A 22,744-nucleotide genomic window follows, 5' to 3' on the forward strand; every position below is an offset into this window, starting at 1 on the left:
CCAACCCTAACATATGCAACCCTACCATTACATGACCAACAGTGGACCACTGAGTCTCCGCACGGACTGGTTACCGCTGTTGGATGAAACATAGTCACGTCACCATTGTCACGGGTCACCCGGCTTCAATTCCCCTGCCGAAAGGGTAATAGCATGTGGCGTACCTAGCCATGCAATTCTAGACTCCCTAAGTATGTCATCAAGTAATCATGATAGTCTTTGGAGACATCAGCGAGGCATGTGTCCCATTCCACAACCTTCTGATATCCCAAGCCAAGATATCCCAATGGAATACCCCTTCCATCACAATCACACTACATCACTCTTTATCATATCATGAACAATTGTGCAATATCATAAAAGATGAAGTACATCAAGGAACACCACAAACAGCAAGTGTACAATAAGATTCACATGCTTTATACAATTACAGACAAGTTACATGATCAAAGAATAGTAAATAGAACAACGGAATCATCATGTATATGTAATTGCATATAAATAAGAATGCATGTCCTTACCTGTAATTTAGTAGAAGTCCTCTAACTTGCAATCCAAAAACTATTATAAGACTTTTATTTGAAACAGAGAACACCTAGGCATAGGGTTACAAGAATGTATAAGAGTCAAGAGTCAAAACAATTCAAAAATCAAACCTACACGATTCTTTGGAAACCAGCCGGTTGCTTGTGGCGGTTGCTTAAGTTAAGCGACCTCCACAAGCGACCGCCCTGTTCAGACAGTTTCCAACTCCGAAAATCAGACTTTTTATCATCCGATTTCAATCCGTTTTGGGATGATCTTAGTCCGAATTTCAAGCTTAAAAGGTCTAGAACAAGGGGGTAACAAGAAACCCTAAAATTAACAAAGATTTATTACCCAAATCATTCCCCTTGATGGGATCCATCCATTAAACAAATGCGAGGATTCGTTTACGGACGAGGATCTCATCAAGAACATTGAAAAGGGAGATACAACAAATCAATTGGGTAACCACTAACAAAATGGGGATGGGTTCATATCAATCGAGAGATTAAAAAGAAGAGAATAGAAGATGGAGATTCATTACCTTAATAAGAATCACCAAGAATAGAAGAGAAAAGGTTTCATATCATTAACAACACTTCAGACCTGAATCCCGCACGTTTCCACAGCCGCCTAATCGCCCAAAATAGCAATCCCGAACATAATAATGCGTTAATAGGGCGAGGGATGCTATTTATAACGAACGGGGGCAAAATAGGGCATTTTCCCACAACGCGAACCGGGCGGTCGCTTAAGGCGGTCGCTTGGTTTAATCAACCGCCACTAGTAACCGCCCCCAAGTATATTGCTATACAATGGTGCTTTGCTCATGGGGTTGAAGACCAAGTACAACCAAACCCAAATGAAGACATGGGGGAGATCATAGTCCGAAAAATCAATCATAATAGGTTTGTAATAAAGGGGTTAGGGTTTCATCATAACATATGGCTCATGAAAAGGTTATGATCACGGAAAGAGAGGGAATGATTGTTATCAAGAAAATAACAAGAAATCATAGGAAATCTAGTTTATGTTAACAGAAACATTACCCATGAGGTTTCCCTCACATGGAAGGTTACAAGAGGTTTCCAGAAAGATCATAAAAGGATTAGGGTTTCAAAGAATTTATTTGACTAGGGTTAAGATCATGATGATGATCATAGATCTCAAAGAATAGAATGAGATCATGGAATAGATGGTTGCAAGGATGCATCATCTTTTTCCTGATCTCAAACAAGAACAAGAACGAAGAAAGAATAATTAGAAATCCTAATTAGGTTAAACATGGATCATGAAGAAAATATAGTGATCAAGTTTAGGTTAACACAAATATCACCCAAGGGAAAGAGAAACAAAGAATCAAGATTCACCCATGGGAAAGAAAAACAAAGAATGCACAATCTGAAAAAGTGTTGGGAAGTTTCCAACAAATAAAAGAACAATAGGGTTTCATATATGGTTACCTCTCATAAGAGTTGGTTACCTCTCATGAGAGCTACCCATAATTAATTCTCACAAAAACAACCTAAGATAGATAAAGGAACATCTCATTAGTATTTCAAAATAAAGAATGGAATTAGAAAGGGTCTACTAATGAGAGAAAAATAAGGTTCTCAATTAAAGTGAAGGGAAATAAATTCAAATCATACAATTAGGGATTTACTAACAAGAATCCGTGTATCCCACGAAAAGACTAGGGAGAATAAAGATTCACCCTTAGGGCAAAGAATTTACAATCAAGAAAGGTTTTGGGGAGAGTCCAATGAATTAATAGAAAATAAAAGGGTTGCCAATTGTTCCAAGGAAAAACAAGGATCAACTCCTCAATCATGAGGACACAAGGGAAGGTCATGGTAATAATATGAGACCTTCCCCACAATAATAAAGATAGGTAGGAAATTAGGGAAAGTATCATTAAGAGCTTTGGTGGAATCAAATTCAAGGATCATCGCCATATGGCTTCAAGATCATAGAGTGAATTGGGGGATTCACTCTAGGGTTAAAAGAATTAAAGAAGAGGTCATTACAGTAGTGTAATACCCTTCTCATGATCAGGAAATCAGAAGTAGAGAAGAAAGAATGAATTAAAGAAGAAGCGAATTGAATACCAACCTTTTAGAAGAGAAACCGCTGAAGAAACCTGAACAGATACTAGAGGATCTTCCTTGGCTTCGAAGGAGAGGTTCTAGGAATCTTCCCACGTTCTCCCAAGGCTTAGAAACAGATTGAGAGTGAAACACATGGAGTTCCCCCTTTTAAATAGCACAAAGAGTTCAAGAGTTACTAGGGTTTCACCAAACTGACCAAACTGACCCTGTTGGTTGATTGGTTGCCAAAGAGGAAGTTCAAAGGTCGATCCCACACTATCTAGAGGTTTAGAAACATGGTGGGAATAGTTTACCACGAAATTAAAAGAAATAAAGCTTTTGAAAACCTTCAAAACAGATATTTACCAAAATGCCACTGCCTGGACAGCTTATTCAAAACAAAGGATTTAATGGGCCAAACTTCAATATTTTTGGATGGGCTTCTTTCAATACATCGTACTACTTACCTAGTATGGAGGGAAGTCTTCAAACCAGGTCCAACTAAGCTTTAGGTCCATCAACCAAGTTCTTCTTCACAAATAAATAGTTCAACACCAAATCAAGTAAGGTTTCCATAAGGAAACACCATCATCAATATCCATGGGTTTTGGGTCAAACACCATATCTTCAACTGAGATGGCCCACAAAGACATCTTCCTAAGATTTTCAAAGATAGAAAAACTGAAATCACGGTCAAACTTCAAAGTCAACATTAAATAAAACCCGACTTCACGCAAAAACACCCCCCTTCCCCCCAATATATTGGGGTGGTAACACAACGAGTGGAACAAATTTTTTTTTATAGAAAAAAAAAACAAACAAAAAAAATTTCAAAAAACCACCCCCCCCCCCCCCTTTTTTTTTAAAAAAAAACCACAACACCAGAAGTTCTAAAAAGAACAATTTTCTCCCCCCAGATTTCATGACAAGATTCGCATTGTTTGACATTGTTGAAGCGCAAGGAAGCCCCCCAAAAACACCCTAGAAGGCAAGTGGGACTTTTCTTTAAAGCAAGGAAGAAGTTGGAGAAAAATGAGAATGAAAGGAAGAGAGTTCATGGCCCATATATAGGACCCACAAATTGTGCACGAGCAAGGGTCGCTCGACCTGCATTGCCCTAGGCTACCCTGACCCCCTACTGTCGGGTGACCGATACCCCTGGGTTGCCTAGAAAAGTGAATTTTTGAAATTTTTGGATTTTGCAACCTATTTATTGTCCCTATTTGATGCTCATTAACAATATTTGGGATGATGTATGCATGCATAAGATTTTGTTTGAAGTTTCTAATGGAGAACTAAATGGCTGCTTTGATGGTAATAATATAGGATGGTGCACCTAAGAAATAGGAATGTTGTTGATGGTCAAAATGCGAATGGTAACAACAACAATGATGGAGTAGCTCCTCCTGTTGCTGCTGGAAACCCAAACAATCCGAATGACCAACGTAAGGATGCTCCTTCGGTCGCTCCTCTAGTTGCTCCTTCAGTAGTGACTGCAAGATATTTTGAATATTATGGGGAATATGATGCAACAGCAGAGTACTCAATTTAATCAAATCATCCAAGGGTTTATGACCATGCACAATACAACGCGTACTGCCCTTGTGAACCCCAATGTGGCTAGCAATTCTGCCACTCGAGCTAATTTGGGTGGTTACGCAGTTGGACCTCATGCGAAAGATGATGGAGCATTTTTGAAGCTCAAGGTATTGAATTTCACTAGTGTGACTAAGGATTGCTTGTTTCCTAACATGTGGATTCGAGAAATGGAGAAGGCATCTAGACATATGTAATGCTCTGAAGCTCAGAAGATTAGTTGTGCAGAGCAGAAGCTTTAGCATGAGGCTGATGCTTGGTGGAATGGGACTTGACCAGTCCTGGAAGCATTGCATAACAACAATATTACCTAAGATGTGTTCAAGGATTTGTTCTGCAAGAATTACTTCCTTGAGTCGATGAAGGATGCCAAGGAATCAAAGTTTATGGCACTTGTTCAAGGAACAATGACAATGTTGGAATATCAATAGAAGTTTGAAGAGTTGTTTTAGTTTGATCCTGGGTCAATGAAAGTGGATAGAGAGGAAGCAAAGAAGTTCTTCAAAGGACTCAAACCTTCTATTAGGACATACCTCTCGATTCAGCCCATAGAGAGCTATGCATAGATTGTTAATAATTCAAAGAAAGTGGAAGAGTCAGAGAGAGAGAATTACTGGTTATAGCCAGTGATGCAAAATAAAAATATTAGTAATGTTGATAGAAGTGACAAGAGGTTTAATCGACTAGCTCCATACCCCCACTCCATCTTTTTAGCCAAGGGGTGCAGGATATGGTTATAGACCTATGCAAAATGGACAGAGTGGTGTCAGTCGACCAATTGGTACTTCTCAAGCTCCAAGGCTTGTTTATGCTAACCCAAGGCCCATAAATCAAATACCTCTAGTGATAGTACAAGCTAGGGACAAAAGAACCTACTTGTTATCACTGTGGACAGATCATGCATTCCCTTAGAAGACAAACCAGCCGACTGCAATAGTGAGTAAGCTAGCACAAGCCCCTCCTACTGAAAAGATGAATAACATAACTGGGACTGAACAAGATCAAAGTCATGATGTCGTGACAGGTATGCTACTCGTAGCCTCAGTTCCTACGTTCATTCTATTTAACACTGGTTTATCCTATTCCTTCATATTGTCTGCATTTGTGAATAATACTTTTGTGATATCTAAGAAGTTGGTCAAGGGTCTAATGATTAGCCCATCCACTAGATCAGTAGTTCGACTAGACGAAGTGGTGGAGTTTTGCCCTGTAACCATATATGGTAGAAACTTGGAAGCTCAATTTGTGATTTAGACATGAAGGACCTAGATGTAATTTTGGGAATGGATTGGCTAACTGCCCACAAAGCAGTTATCCTTTGCTCATTAAGGAATGTACAGTTCCATCCTGAGGGAACTCCACGTTTTGAATTCCAAGGTAATCAAGGAAGACTTAGTAAGAAGGCCTAAGCTACATATATACAAGTAAAGACATTGGTGGAAAGTGTATCACTCAATGATTGAACAAGAGATGAAGATAAGAAAGTGAACAGTACTGAAGATGCTAAGATAGAAAATTGCCGCCAGAAAGAGAATTGGAGTTCACGATAGATTTGATTCCTGTAGCAGCTCTAGTATCGAAGGCATTGTATAGGATGGCACCCACTAAACTAAAGGAATTCCAGAGTCAACTAAACAAGCACCTATATAAAGGCTTCATTCAACCAAGTGTATCGCCTTGGGGAGTTCTAGTGTTGTTTGTGAAGAAGAAGGACGGCAACATATTGACTACCGAGAGTTAAATAAGTTGATCATCAAGAATAAGTATCCACTGCCAAGAATATATGATCTCTTTGATCAGTTGAAAAGAGTGGTTGTGTTCTCAAAGATAGTTCTGAGATCTAATCACCTTCAACTCATAATGAAGTCAAATGATCCCTGCAATACGGCATTTAGGACTCATTATGGACATTACAAGTTTAAGGTGATGCCATTTGGATTGACGAATGCCCTTACAGCCTTCATGGATCTAATGATTCGTGTATTCTAGGATGACTTACATAAGTTTGTGATTGTATTCATCGATGACATCTTGATTTACTCAAAGAATGAAGAAGAGCATGAAAAGCATCTCTGATTTACCTTAGAAAGGCTAAGAGAGAAGAAGTTGTATGCTAAGTTCAGCAATGTGATTTTTGGTTATCGAATGTAGTTTTTCTCGGCCATATAGTTTCAGCAGAAGGGATCTGTGTTGATTATGATAAGGTCAAGGCAGTCGCAAAATGGGATAGACCCAATATTGTGACCAAGATTAGAAGTTTAATAGGAATGACAGGATATTACAAAAGATTTATTGAGAATTTTTCTAGATTAGATGCTCCAATGATCAAGCTTACTAGAAAAGGAGAGAAGTTCATTTGGAGTGATGCTTGTGAGTAAAACTTCCAAAAGTTGAAGAAGAGACTGACTCATGCCCCATTGTTGACGCTACCAGATGACACTAGCGGGTTGGCAGTCTATACTGATGCTTCAAATATTGGCCTAGGTTGTGTCTTGATGCAACATGGAAAGGTAGTGGCATATGGCTTGAGACAATTGAAGGATTATGAACGTAACCACCCAACTCATGATCGGGAGTTAGCCGCGGTAGTTTTTGCATTAAAGATTTGGTGTCACTATCTATATGGAGAATGGATTGCCCTCTACATGGATCATTAGAGTTTGAAGCACTTCTTCAGCCAAAAGGAGTTAAATATGAGGATTTTTGTTCGCGGCAGAGCGGACATCGTCCGCTCACTGCCACGAACAAGACACATGTCTGCTTAAAATCCAAAGGCTAGAAACGAAAACGTAGGGGTATGAATGTAAATAATTATTTGGTTTTACACTTTAGGTTTATAGGTAATTAAATTTACAATCAAAACCCTCAAAGTCGATGAAACATTCTCGATCAGATTTAGGGAACCCGTTGAATCAAGAAAACGTTGTGATAAACCTTCCTTCTCAGGCGATGGCGACGGCTACGGCAACAGCAACGGCAACGGCAACAAGGGTAGCTGCTTTCCTAAACCCTCAACCCTTCCGCTTTCAGGTAACAATCTAACCCTTTGTTCTTGCGGTACTTTTGATTGTCCTATGAGAAAGGAAATCCGAAATCGAAATCCTTGGGCTTTCCAGTGATCAAGCTTTGATCTAAAATTAATTATGAAACACAGAGAACTCTGTTTTTAGAATTAGGGTTATGAATAGATAGAGTTTTTATTAACAATTTGAAGTCTTTTTCATATCTTTTCTTCTTTCTCTGAGTCCGTAATTCTAGTTCGAAATTTCTTTAATCAAATTTAACCTAGATTAGTGTTTGTTCTATTTAACTATTTCCATTACAGGATTTTTGCTTGTTCTAATTCCTTACCAGCAAATCAGGATTCATCTTGATTAATTGTTCAATTTGATATAGCCCCTTTTAACACAAATCCCCATCAACATTCTAACTTGTGGAGTTAGAAGTAGTTTCGGGCTAAATTGTAAAAGTCAGATCACCAAGACCAAAGGCCCAGATGCCAGGAAAGTGTTCTTCAAGTGCGAGGAAGGGTGCACCTGTGTGAGCATCACTGATGCTGGGATCAGTACTGCAACCACCTCAAGCATTGGTTCCGAGGGTTTCGGTGGACTGGGAGAAGGCAAGGCATACTGCAAATGTGAGGATGGCTGGGCATGTGAGATTTACAAGACTGAGACTGCTGATGTCGGCAAACCCTTCTATAACTGTGCCCAAGGTTGCAAGTGTGTGACTGTTGCTTCATGCTTTGCTGCTGAGAAGAATGGAAACTAGTGGCAAGTGTTGATAGGTCATGTATGCCCTGTTATCATGTTGTGCAGCTGGTGTGTATGCTGGTTTGATTGCTACATAAAGTATATAATATGTTGTGCCGGTGGTGCGTATGCTGGTTTGATTGTTACATAAAGTATATAATTTGGCAATTAAGATGTAAAGAAGATAGAAGTGGCTGCAATTTTGAATTAAACTACTAATTCTTCAATAGTGGAACTGGACCCAAATATCACTATACTTGAACTCTCAAGTCCCTAACCTATTCATGTGGTGGGTTGCCTTAACCACATATAAATGAATCATGCACTTGAGTTTCTCTCTTCTTCTTTTTTTTTTTATGGCCGTTGAAGTTGAAATGCATGAGGGCAAAAAGGTTGAATAAGGTTGAATAGGAGTTAAAGGCCACAAATTTTTTACTATTAGTTATTGTCAAAGTAGACCACTAATTATTATTTTGGAAGGCACGTGATTATCATTGGTTGACCAAAATCCCACATCTTAAATGGTGACTCTTAAGGAAGAAAGAAAAAGAAGAAAAAAAAACTTACGAAGCATTAATAAAGTTGAAAATTTTTTTTTGAGGGGGGGAGGCTCAGGTTAGAAAATTTTACTTCTAAATAGTTGGGTTGATGTTATTATCATTTCTGTTAAAGTTAAGTTCACTATATAGACTTTCATGAACTGTTTCATTGAGTTCTTAACTAAAGATTTTTAATAATGGTTTGTCATTAGCTTGTTTCAATGGATTTGAGAATTTACTTGATTTCATTACTTGTTAATATGCTAGAATTTAAAAACAAACACATGATACTAATCCTCTATGTATTGTGAATTTTTTTCTTTTCTTTATTTATTTATTTATTTATTTTTTTATGAATTAACATGGATTTGGTAGGTTTTGTTTTGGTTTTTAGATATATGTTGTAATGTTTTTTTTTTAGCCATAATAATTGTGGTCATGTTCATTGTAGAATGGATATAGTTGATGAAAGTAAGCCTAAGATTGGCATGCAATTTGATTCTGAGGAGGATGCATATCATTTCTACAATATGTATGGTTGCACACTGGGGTTTAGCATTCGGAGACAATATGCACAAAAGAGCAGACGAGATAGTTTGAAGATAACATCTAGGAGGTTTACTTGTTCTAAAAGTGGTTGCAGGGGAGAAGATAAGCGTGACAGACCCACAATTAAAAACCCTAGAGCAGAGACAAAAACCAAATGTGAGGCTCGCATGGGAATCAAGCTTTTGGGAAACAGTAAATATGAATGTTATGATTTTGTTGAAGCTCATAATCACGAGTTGCACACCCCAAACACCATTCACTTTATGCGGTCACAACGGAAAATCTCAGATGTGCAGGCCCTTGAAATTGAGTTGGCAAATGAATTTGGAATTAAAACCAAGAATATGATTCAATATATGGGTGCACAAGCCGGTGGAAGTCATAACCTTGGGTACACAATTGTAGATCATTATAATTATTTGAACGTCAAACGACGTAAGGGGCAATTACGTTATGGTAAAGTAGGGTATATGCTTCGATATTTTCAAAATCAAGTTAAGCGTAATGAAGGATTTACCTATGAGGTGCAATTGGACATGGATGAACTAATTACAAATATACTTTGGGCTGATGCAAAGATGGTAATCGATTATGCAATCTTTGGTGATATTGTTACATTTGACACAACATTTTGTACAAACAAGGAAAACATACCTTTTGGTGTTTTCACTGGTTTTAATCATCATAAAGGAACAATTATATTTGGAGCAGCACTTTTGTATGATGAGACGGCAGAATCATTCAAATGGTTATTCAATACTTTCTTGGAGACTCACAAAAATAAAGAACCCAAAACAATTTTTACAGATCAAGATGCCGCGCCATGTTGAAGGCAATCTCTGAAGTTTTTACTGGATCACATCATGGTTTGTGTACTTCGCATCTAATGCAAAATGCAATGAAGCATTTAGGGAACTCAGAGGTACCACATGTGCAGCAGTGTATATATGAGTATGAAGATGAAGTAGATTTTGAGATTGCATGGGCAAACTTCTTTGACACTAAGTATGTGGTTGGAGATGGTTCATGGTTGGATCGTGCTTATAAACTGAAGCACAAATGGGTTAAATGTTACATGAAGTATACGTTCACAGGAGGAATGCGAAGTACACAGATGAGTGAAAGCTTAAATGCTGACATGAAAGATTATACTAAGTGTACCATGGACATTGAATGTTTCTTGAATCGCTTTGCAATGGTTGTTCAATCAAAGCGTGAAAATGAATTGAAAGCTGAATTTGATGCAAGAAACAAGAGTCTAAGGAACAACCATATGCACTCACCTATTGTGTGTCAAGCAGCACTAGTGTATACTCCAAACATCTTTAATCTCTTTCAATCTGAGTATGATTGGATGCATATGTGCCAAATAAAGCATCGGGATGAAAATATAGAATGCCATGAATATGTGGTTGGTCTATGGAAGTCAGATAAAGAGTATTATGTTAAATGCAATCCAAATAATTTTGTTATTGAATGTAGCTGTAAGAAGCTTGAGTCATTTGGCATTCTGTGTCGTCATGCTTTGAAGGTGTTTGAAATTCTTGATATCAAGAATATTCCTGATGCATACATCTTGAATCGATGGCACGTGTAGCTAGAAGTCTCTCAATAGAATATGACAAGGGCAAGCAAGTTGAAGAAGATATAAGCATGGATGAGCCAAAACGATATAGTTTTCTTTGTCGTGCCTTGGTGAATATTGCATCACAAGCCTCTAGATCTATAGAGGGGTTTGAATATGTGAAGAATGTTTTTTTTTATACGTGTAAGCATTTAAACACTCTTGTGATGCCTACCACTCCTCCTGAAGATGAGCCAAGTGATTATTTCAATGTGAATATTGGTGAAGGCTTGAAACAAAAAAAAATGAAAAAACAGAAAGCTCCAATAGCACAACCACTAGAAGAACTAAAAGTGCTTTGGAAAAGAGGAAAAAAAGCAAGCAAGGTACAAAAAGGCAACATACTTCTTCATTTGTGATCAATCAACCAAATGATGTTCTTATGGTAATTTCTAACATTCAAACAATTCATGCTAATGTTATGATTTTATTTTTCTTTCTTCTTATTAGTTAACATCTTGTCATCTTATAGGAACAAGGAACTCCTAATTCTCTACAACCAACTATACACTTATCCCAAACTTCTTTGGCTCTGGTATTGATAATATACTATCTTTAGTTAATATAATTATATTAAGTGATACATTGATTTTTCATTCTAAATTCTCAACTTCGTAGGTGGATAGTCTTTCCTCTCAATTTATTGATCATGGGAGCCAAACTTCTTTAGTTCAGGTATTGTAATATACTATCTTTAGTTAACATAATTATATTAAGTAATATCATTAATTTTTCATTCTAAATTCTCAATTTCGTAGGTGGATAGTCTTTCCTCCCAACTTATTGATCGTGGGAGTAGCGGATACTCTTTCTCCATTGCAGGTAAAGTATCAATGTATTTTATATTCCTAACTTGTTTATTATTATTTTATAGGAAAAATAATATTTAATATTTTATGAATTTGATTCTGCAGATAATCACTGAGTGATGCTTTTGCTGCTGTTGTGGAACCGAAAGTTATTTAATATAAACTTAATTCTTTATTGACTACATTGTTTATTGTATTCCCCCCCCCCCTTCTTTTTTTTTTTTTTTTTTGTGAAATGGAATATGGAGTTGTTTATCATACGCTACTCAATCTGGTAGATGCTTCGTTAAAGACATTTGATATATTATTGTAAAGACTTATGATAAGCAAAAAATTAATTGATCATCACAGGTTGCAAATGTCGTCATTTTTAGGGGAAATGCTGCCCAATTTTTTGAAAAATTTGTTGTTCAAGTTTTAGTCCATAGCGTATTTAAGATACACAAATGAATAGTCGGGATAAACAAGTTGGTTCTAGAATTGGATTCAAATCAATGCTTTTAAGCAAGCCAATGATTTTCCCTAGAACATATAGAATATAAAGTGTCAATCGGTTTTGGTTTCTGGTTCAATTTTAAATAGTGATAATAGAATTCAAATCTAATATATGATTATCAAAGGAAACTTCCTGAAATTGACGAAAAAGTTGCAATAAAATACAGACGGTTTTGGTGCTATGTGACTGTAATTTCAAATTCGTTGAGATAAATTTTCTATTGGCATGAAACATTCAAAGAATGGTGTGATGTCAGGTTGGTTGTTATTTTTTCTCAATTGGCTAATGGCTGTAGACATATATTTTTTTTTTTTTGAATAAGAACAGAATAATATGGATTGTGAGATTGATATGAAACTTTCTTCCTAAGATGGAAGCCTGATCAGGAAAACTTAATAGCTAAATACTAAGAAAAGTTCATTCTTAAAAGCTAAATACTAAGAAAAGTCCATTCATGGCGACTCTCATTTTTTAAAAGGCCATTCTCTCCCAATGGACTACCATTATTGCTCTGCACTAACATAGCTTCCATCTTCAGCTTCTGAAGTGTTACTACAACATAAACTTGTGAATTTTTTTCATGATGTAAATTTTACAATTGTTTAATTAATAACTATAGTTTTGTCTAGAACTCAACAATGATTTCCCAAACAATAATTAAGAGAAAAGAGCTTTCACTTTCATGTTTTGCCAGCTTTATTTTCACCAAGAAAATGAAAAATAAATTAAAAAAAAAAAACTCAATGTATGAGTCCTGATGGAGTCGAACCACCATACCCTGGTTAATCTCCAGGTGCTCTTCCATTTTGAGCCAAGGACTCAGTATCAAAATGGAAAAAGGTTTAATCCCTATTATGAAAGTCTAACATAAGATTGGTATTCCACAAAGCAAGGACTTGTTCACATAACTGTAGTTTCAACTGAGCATAATTTCAGCTGAGGTTCCAAACAAGTAAGAATTATTTTGCTGATTGATCAATTATCCTTTCAAACCTTGAACCATTTCTGTCATATAACTAAACTTCAAAACTGTAACAATGTGAATGGATAAAAAAGAATTTGTTTTCAATCAATCGATCAAGAACTCCTTGGGTAATTTCTACAACATAAGAGCTATCAGTACTTTAAAAGCAAACAACTATCTAGACTACAGCTCACCAAAGTTTTGGGTGGGGGACCCAGCTGACGCTCCCTTAAACAGGCTCCAAACGCATGTTTGGAAAACATGAGAAAAGGCCAGTCAAGGCCTGTTTGCCTCCAAGGATCTAAGGCCTGTTTCTATAACTTTCCTGAAAGAGTATATTTTGAACTCACCTGCATCAGCAAAACTGACTACTTCTGCCTTAAGCTCAGATCCAAGAAATATCAATTGCTGATGTTTTAGCAACATTTATTTACAAATCCTTCCACAAGACAAGCTATCGGCCCGAATTCATACTACACTCGCAGAAGACAATTTGTAATAACAAGAGAACATATCACAATGCTATCCAAGAAATGCATTTGCACCTATACATATATAGCGAATGAGATTGATTCACTATTCTATTTGTCATCCTTATAGGTGTGTTATCTTGGTCTGATTTTGAGTGGTGGGCAAGTTTTGGACAATTAGTTAAAGAAAGTCAAGCAAAGCTATAGTGCTAAAGCGGTAAACTATGAATAAAATAATTTAGGGAAGTACCGAATGAAGAGTGAAGAAGTGAAGTTTCTCCTTCCCATTGCTATAGTCTAACCTTTCCCAATATGGTCTTCTCTTTTCTCAAACTCTCAGTAGATGTCAGAATCTATTATCCCCAGTTATCTTCTACTTCTACTTCTTCGTCAACTTCTTCTCACACCATTGTAGGTTGATTATTTAATTCAAGTGAGAATGCTGCAAAGTATGGGAAGAACAACCATTTGAATTGATTGAGCTGCACTAAGTTTCATTTTCATTAATGAGCCAGTTTAGCACCTAATAGTGGCAGAGCCTCGGAGGTATCTCTTCTCTCAACTCTCCCATATTCACTAAGGTGTAGCTCAACAAAGTTATGATCGTGGTCTGATGAGGGACTCTTCCACCCTTTTGCCGGCCCCTGGAAAAAAATATATACTAATAGTAAATAACAAAAAAGCAAACTCATTATCACATCAACTACTCTTCGGAGCTCTATGCTAACATTCCTCTGCCATTTGAAGTGGGGGATACTAAAAACCCTTTTGACCATCATATATAAATTGCTTCCGCTCTTGCAGATATGCAGTTTTAAAGGTTCCAAAATGGAAGGCACAATCATTATTGAACCAGAGAATTTAGAAAAGCAGTCACAAGTTTCACATTTGAAAGAAGATGGAGACTGAAATTAGGATTTGAGGAAAAAGTCCATGAGCAAGCTCCATATCTGTCAACCTAAAAAGACTGAACCTGCAATGGCAAGGTGGAGAAGAAGACAAATTGTGGGAAATAGAAAACCTGAGCACCTTCAATCTTCACAAGGTATTGAATAGTGTCCCCCCCCCCCCCCCTTTTCCTATTCACCCCTATTGACTCGTAAATCCACATCATTCCTTCTGAACTTAATTTCCAAAAATTTGGCCACTGCTTAAGCCATTGTTTCACACCTTTCATATATATATATATATGTTTGCTGTTCTGAAAACTCAATACCTGCACTGCTTGGAGTCTGGTGCATCTTTGTGAAGTAGAGTTTGTCCCACGTCCAACATATGGCTCACTAGGAAAGACAGAAAATTGGAGATTAACTAGGTGAAAGTAAAATAGACTAATGGTACACATTCATTGCATTCAAAATTTACCCAATTTATAGTCTCCCATTGTCCTTTTGAGGTTTTTAACTGTTGAAATGTGCAATGTGCTCCACAGGAATGACCAGGTAATGCCTACAGTTTAACAAAGCAGAAACAATCAAGCTAAGAGAATAAGCTTTTCAACTGATGACATGAACAACAAGGATGGCCACTAGAAAAATAAAAAAAGAAAAAGAAAAAGCAAAGAATAGAGAAGAAAAAACAAAAATGATTAAAGCAACTTGCAGAGCTTTTCAAATTAGTTGCATAAGATTGTAGCAAACATAGTTCTGGATTTGGCATGGAGGCACATGAAAAGTGCAGCAGCAGGAATAGCTCAATGCTGAAGATATAGTGTAAAAACAATTATATATTTGTTGTTTCCAGATTTCTAAGCAGGGTCTCAAGTTGCAACATACTTAATTACTTAAAAATAAACTTTAAATGGTGGAAATACTAGTGGCACTGAAGAAGGACTAAATATTAGAATTAGAAACCAAATGCAGTTGGGACGTACTAGAGTTTCAACTCAGCAATTGACAATCTTCGGAGTTCTTCAATTTCTTCAGTGATTGCACAACCTTTTGCAATGGATCTGATAAATCAGCTACTACAACTTTATAAGATGGTTATCCAGTTCCTCCTATCATTAATGAGTACATGACTAATTGTTCTATTTAACTCTAAACTCTTGAATTAAAGCTTGATCCTAGGTTATATGGATATTGTAGGTTACCTGATTCACATAAATCATCTAGCAGATATAGGGTTACACCAACTTCTCAACTTCATAGGTGGATAGTCTTTCCTCTCAACTTATTGATCATGGGAGCCAAATCGTTAACAAAAACTTCAAATCGTTAACAAAAGAAGAAAAGATATGAAAAAGACTTCAAATTGTTAACAAAAACTCTATCTATTCATAACCCTAATTCTAAAAATAGAGTTCTCTGTGTTTCATAATTAATTTTAGATCAAAGCTTGATCACTGGAAAGCCCAAGGATTTCGATTTCGGATTTCCTTTCTCATAGGACAATCAAAAGTACCGTAAGAACAAAGGGTTAGATTGTTACTTGAAAGCGGAAGGGTTGAGGGTTTAGGAAAAGCAGCTACCCTCGTTGTCGTTGCCGTTGCCGTAGCCGTCACTTTCACCTGAGAAGGAAGGTTTATCACAGCATTTTCTTGATTCAATGGGTTCCCTAAATCTGATCGAGAATGTTTCATTGACTTTAAGGGTTTTGATTGTAAATTTAATTACTTAAAAACCAAAAGTGTAAAACCAAATAATTATTTACATTCATACCCCCCGCATTTTCATTTCTAGCCTTTGGATTTTAAGCAAACACGTGTCCTGTTCGCGGCAGTGAGCGGACAATGTCCGCTCTACCATAAACAAAAATCCTAAATATGAGGCAATGTAAGTGGTTAGAATTGGTAAAAAAACTATGATTATAATATTCGGTATCATCCTGGAAAGGCTAATATAGTTGTTGATGCCCTTAGTAGAATGAGTAAGTGAAAAGAGAAAGATATAAATTCTCTCAGCAAACCGCTTTTGAATTCCATTATGAAGCTAGAACTTGAGATTGTGCTAGAAGGATCTAAAGTAATACTTGTAGCTATGTCAACACAATCGACCTTGAGAGATCGGATAATAGCCCTGCAATCTCAGACTTGGATTTGAAAGAGAAGATTGAGAAGATTTCTTTTTGTCCACAAGAAGAATTTGATTTCCTTTCGTCTATCGATGGTGCTTTAACTTATAGAGGAAGATTGTGTATGCCAGCAGTTGAAGAACTTAAAAAGGAAATTCTGAGTAAAGCACATCAATCAGTATTCACAGTACACCCTGGAAGTACCAAAATGTATAAGGATTTGAACGAACACTACTAGTGGATTGGACTGAAGAATGATGTGGAAGACTTCGTGGCCAAGTGTGATACATGTCAGCGAGTTAAAGTTGTTCAACAACCATCATTCGGTCTTCCACAAGTGTGTCCTATTCCTAGTTGGAAGTGGGAAGACATCATCATGTACTTCCTCACTAGTTTATCTTATACCAATAAAGGGAACGATACAATATGAGTGATCATCGATAGATTGACCAAGTCTGCACACTTTATTCTGATGAAGATCATGCATACCATGGATAGGCTAAGAAGATTGTATGTGGACAATGTGGTGCGTCTACATGGTGTTCCTGTGAGTATGGTATCGAAAAAGACCCAAGATTCACTTCTCGTTTCTGGAGTAGTATGCAAAAATCATAATGCCATTAAACTTGAGTACAACTCATCATCCATAAACTGAGTGGAAATTGGAATGAACATCTAGCCTTAATTGAGTTTGCCTATAATTAGTAAGATTTTAATTTGGTACATTATCTATTGATGGACATCCAAGAGATAGTGTTATAAACATTATTTATTTGTGGATGTCCATCACCACTAAAGAGATAATGCCAAACGATGTAATTTTCAAATGAAGATCTCAGCCAGCTCTCAACGTGCAATTTTGGAGATCCGCATTCTCATATTAACTAAAGATCCGGTTCAACTTCAATGTTGAGCATTTAAAGTGCAGCATTGTGTTTCTCATTAAATTCTTGTTTTTTTAATAAAATGTCTTAAAATACATTTATAAATTAATATATGTTGAAAATATAATCAGCTGGAATAGCTCAGTTGGTTAGAGCGTGTGGCTGTTAACCACAAGGTCGGAGGTTCAAGCCCTCCTTCTAGCGAGTATATTGAATCTCAAATTTTTTTTTTCAATGCCGTCGCTATTTTTACCAAAAAAAAAAAAAAAAAGAGGGAGGAGCAAGGGCTTAGAAGTTAGAGAACTCTGTCAGAAATTAAGGATAATACAATTCATGATCTTTATCTAAGATCTCTTAAACGAACAAGACCGCAGCGTTCTCATTGTCAATGTAATTGGATAACAAATTTCATCGGAATGCCCCCATGAAATTATTATTTTTACCAACACAATGTTGCTCAGTTGGTATGATTAACAATTTTCAACAAAGAGTTCATGGGTTTGATTCCTACTTGATGAAAATATTAATATTGTTATAAATAATATTGATTGTGGATATCCATCACCCCCCAATAGACAATACTTCCAATTGAAGATCTCAACCACCTCAGCATACAATCTTGGTGATTCACATTCCCATCTTAATTGAAGATTACAGTGATCTCAACACACAATGTTGGCAGTCAATATTTCCATTCTATGCACCTTCTATCTTGGGTGGCAATCTATCTTTCCATGTCAAGAATATCTTATTATGTGTAAGAATCATATATTGTATTTCTTTGTAGACTCTGATATTTCCATATCAGAGTAGATATTCCTTCTACTATAAATATGTAATGCACTCAACTAAATGGACTAGTTCTGATTGAACTCATCTTGTCTTTCTTCTTTGTATTCTATATTTTTTCTTTATTTTATAACACGTTATCAACACGATTCCGCTTGAAGTAATTGTGAACGACTCCACTCAAAGCATTGCATTTTGAGAAGAAAGATAGCATACTATGTATCATCATGTTTTCTATTCCAAAGTGAAAAGAATGATTGACCTCCTTGCTTGTTTTTGTAAACAATGGAGTTTACCTTGTCCATCTTGTAATGTAAGTGCATCGTGATAAAAAGGTATGTATTTTATTGAATCTAAGAATCAATTAAGATATTATGTTACCTTAACAATTGAGGTTTGTCATTAACCAATAATGATTTTATTTATTGTATATAGTGGTTGTTAGACTTGCACCACAAATATTGTTAAATGCACCTAAAGTTGCAAGATTTAAAATTGTAAATGAGTACAGTTCTGTAAATGCACATGAAGTTGCAAGATTTGAAACTGTAAATGATATGGCTCTGTAGATGCATATAAAGTTGCAAGATTTGAAACTGTAAATGATACGGTTCTGCAGATGCACATAAAGTTGCAAGATTTGAAACTGTAAATGATACAGTTCTGCAAATGCATGAAGTTGCAAGATTTGAAATTGTAAATAAATACAATTTTGCAAATGCACATGAAATTGCAAGATTTGAAATTGTAAATAAATACAGTTTTGTAGTTTTTAAAATTAATTCTCTATTGAAATTATGTGGAGAAACTATTATTGAAATTTTCAAGCTTCAAATCTGTTGTTACAATAGCAATATTGTAAAAGGAGTTTTAAGAAATACTCTGAATGATATCATACCTATTTGTGGCTGAGTAAAATAATGGACTATTAATGAAAAGTCATGAAGCTCGTCTTATTGGTTTTGTTCAATTCCCTGAAGTGAATGTAGCAATTCATAATATGCCTAAAAGAAGGCAAAATTAAAATTATGGTCATGATTGTGGAAGAGGATGAGGCAAAAGACAAAATAATTATCATCATTATTTTGGAAATAAATAAGAGAATAATAAAGATTCTCAATATAACAATTCAAGGCATGAAGCTAATATTTGTTACCGATGTGGTATGAAAGCCATTAGACATGTATCTGTCGTACTCCACAATATTTAATTAAGCTTTGTCAAGCCTTAATTAAAGAAATAAAAATAATGTTGAGATAAATTGGATTTTCCAAAATCATTATATTTAAACAATTTTTGCCTATAAAAGAGATGATTTTGATGGCCTCAGATACTACACATCTAGATGCTGCAAACTCCTTTGAAGATAATAAGTTGAAGATTTAATTATGTTAGTCGAGTTCAAATAAAAAAATAAAATTTATATTATATTAGTTTATAATTCTTTTATCTTCAAATCTTATCTCATATGTGAGTTAATCTTAAATTTAATCTTTTTCCTCTATAATTTTTTTTATTGACTTTCTATATATCTTTTAATATATTTTGTTTTATTTTGATGAAGAATGTGAATATTCTCTTATATGCTATGACGCATATTATACTGAGAGAGAAAAATATACATATTTCTCTTATTTAATGATGCAAGAGCTAATGTTCATATAAAAATTGGTAATACAACATTGATTGGAAGCTCCAGAAGAGCTAATTTATTATTATCTAGGAGAATAAAATTGGTAATGAATAATTCATTATTTTGTAGTAAGTCTCAAAGAAACTTATTAAGTTTCGAAGCTATTTGCCAAAATGATTATCAGATTGAGACTACAAATAATGGTAAAAATGAATATCTACACAAAAGTATTAGATATTTTCTCTCAATTTGTACTACACGAATTGAAACACATGCTTGGATAAATCAAATGAACATTGATTTCAATAATTTTATTATTTGGCATGACCGGTTGGACTATCCCGGATCAAATATGATGCGAAAAAAAAATTATTGAAAATTCATTTATCATCTATTGAAAAACCAAAAGATTCTTCAATTAAGTGAATTTTCTTGTATTGCTTGTTCTCAAGAAAAGTTTATTATTAAATATTCACCAGCTAAAGTTGAGATTGAACATTCTACGTTGTTTAAACGTATAGAGGGTGAAATATATAGGCCCATTCACCCATCATGTGGACTATTCAGATAATATATGATTTTAGTAGATGCATATATAAAATGGTCACATGTATGTTCATTATGAACTCACAATTTGGTGTTTGTGAGATTGTTTGCTCAAATAATGAAATTAAGAGCATAATTTATGGATTATAAGATAAAGACAGTTTGTCTTGATGATGCTGGTGAATTTACATCTCAAACTTTATGATTATTGTATAACAACTGAGATCACAGTTGAATAGCATGTTACTCATGTTTATATCAAAAATGGTTTGGTAAAATTATTTATTAAATGTCTCTAATTAATAGCTAAACCATTGTTTATGAGAACAAAACATCATTTGCATGCATCAGGCCAAAAGGTTGTCATAAATTCTCCCTTTTACAATTGGCTTATGGTCAGAAGCCAAATATTTTTCATCTTAAAATTTTTTGGATGTGCAACTTATGTTCTAATTGCTCCACTATAGCACACAAAGATGAGTTCCCAAATAAAGTTGGGAATATATGTTGGATATGAATCTCCTTATATAATTCAATATAATGCCAATGATATGAGTTTTTTTAATGAATTAGTTTTTCCAACATGAGGGGAGAGAAACAAATAGTTAGAAAAAGATATTGATTGTATGCATTATCATTATCTCATTAGATCCTCGCACTAAGCACTGTGAACTTGAAGTTCAAAGGATAATGCAATAAATATTATGAATCAATTGCCAGATTTACTGACCTGCTAAGAGTTACTAAATCTCATATTCCAATTGTAAATGCTCCAATTAGAATTGATGTCCCAGCAGGACAATCTATCAATGCAAGTGAAATTAAACCACGTTTAAAACATGGAAGATCAATCGGTTCCAAGGATAAAATCCTAGAAAATGAAAGGAGCAAATGATCAAGATGATCATAATATGGAGACAATTGATTATGAAGATCCTGAAGACATAACTTTCTATAAAACCCCAGAAGAGGCAGGTACTTGAAAATAATGAAGAGATCTCGATTAGTTATGTCATTGCAAGAAAAAGATGGAACCGAAAATATAAAGTTGTCGACAACATTTTTGCATATTATGTTATTACTGAAATAATACAACAAGACAAGGATCTTGAACACAAATTTGTTGATGAATGTAAATGAAGAAATGATTGGCCAACGTAAAGACGCAATTCAAGCAGTATTGAATTCGCTTGAAAAATTAAAGTTTTTGGACCTGTAGTTCAATATCTGAAGGTATAAAGTCAGGGGGGTACAAATGAGTTTTCGTGCGAAAAATGAAATGAGAAAAAGAATGAAATTGTGATATATAAGGCATGAATTATGATGGCACAAGAATTTTCGCAGAGACCTGGCATTGATTACATGGAAACATGTTCTTTTGTGGTGGATGCAATTATCTTCAGATATCTTATTAATCGGCAAGGATATAAAAATTTTGACATGCGTCTAATGGATATTATTACAGCCTATTTATATGGCTCACTCGAGTGTGAAATATATATGAAAATCCCTGAAGGATTCAAAATGCCTGAAGCACATAAAAATTCCTAGGAAGTTTGTTCAATAAGGTTTCAAAGATTATCAAGGCATATATGGTATAATCTTCTTAGTGGATATTTACTAAATGAAAAGTATAAAAATGATCCAATTTATTACTGTGTCTTTATTAAAGGATATGGATCTAATTTTAATAAGTGTATATGATGATGATTTAAATATCACTAGAACTCCTGAAGAGCTTCCAAAAGCAGTATACTATTTGAAGAAAGAATTTAAAATGAAAGATCTTGGAGAGACAAAGTATTGATCATTTGACGAATAGAATATTCGTTCATCAATTAACTTCTACAGAGAAGGTTTTAAAGCGATTTTACATGGATAAAATATATCCATTGAGTATCCCAATGGTTGTAAGATTGTTTAACATAAATAAAATATTAATTTCAACCCCATGAAAATATGAAAAACTTATTGATCTTGAAGTACCATATCTAAGTGCAATTGGGGCATTAATGTATCTTGCTAATAATATACAATCGGATGTAACATTTTCTATAAATGTATTAGCAAGATTTATCTCTTCTCCAATACGAAGACACTGAAATGTTATAAAACATATATTTTAGCATATTCGAGAAATTATTAACATGATATTATTTTATAAATGTGGACATCAACTTACTTGTTATGCAAGATTTTTATCTGATCTATATAAAATTAGATCTCAAACAGGTTATTTATTCACAAATGAATGTTAGCTATTTTATATTTGGTTTAGATAAATGATACAACACATTCAGGAAGCATTCAGTCTTCTACTAGAAGAAAGGGTTTGAACAATATTATATGAAGATTATACTGCATGCATACCTCAATTGAAGGGATGATACATCAAAGGAGATAAAACAAAGTATATTTTACCGAAATTCTTTTTCACTCATAATCTTCAATGAAATGCTGAAATCTATG

General features: G+C 35.0%; 1 protein-coding gene and 1 non-coding gene across 2 annotated transcripts; both read left to right on the plus strand.

Moving 5' to 3' along the window:
• Positions 1-8,951: 8,951 nt before the first annotated feature.
• LOC149012305 (protein FAR1-RELATED SEQUENCE 5-like) lies at positions 8,952-11,597 on the plus strand. Its single transcript, XM_089157569.1, has 6 exons — positions 8,952-9,766; positions 9,856-10,579; positions 11,145-11,207; positions 11,291-11,347; positions 11,431-11,494; positions 11,587-11,597. The coding sequence occupies exons 1-6, from the start codon at positions 8,952-8,954 to the stop codon at positions 11,595-11,597; spliced, it is 1,734 nt and encodes a 577-aa protein (XP_089013695.1).
• A 5,840-nt stretch (positions 11,598-17,437) lies between these two features.
• TRNAN-GUU (transfer RNA asparagine (anticodon GUU)) lies at positions 17,438-17,511 on the plus strand. Its single transcript has one exon. It is a non-coding gene; the product is annotated as a tRNA-Asn (tRNA).
• The last annotated feature ends 5,233 nt before the right edge of the window (positions 17,512-22,744 follow it).

This window comes from Hakea prostrata, chromosome 6, assembly GCF_041222555.1.
Source record: "Hakea prostrata isolate BN-2017 chromosome 6, UWA_Hpros_2, whole genome shotgun sequence".
In the NCBI taxonomy this organism is placed as follows: Eukaryota; Viridiplantae; Streptophyta; class Magnoliopsida; order Proteales; family Proteaceae; genus Hakea; species Hakea prostrata.

Coding starts and splice junctions, on each gene's coding strand:
- LOC149012305 (XM_089157569.1), top strand. CDS start 8,952: ATGGATATAGTTGATGAAAGTAAGCCTAAGATTGGCATGCAATTTGAT. Junction 10,580..11,144: donor TGTGTCGTCATGCTTTGAAG/GTGTTTGAAATT, acceptor GTCATCTTATAG/GAACAAGGAACTCCTAATTC. Junction 11,348..11,430: donor GCCAAACTTCTTTAGTTCAG/GTATTGTAATAT, acceptor TCAATTTCGTAG/GTGGATAGTCTTTCCTCCCA.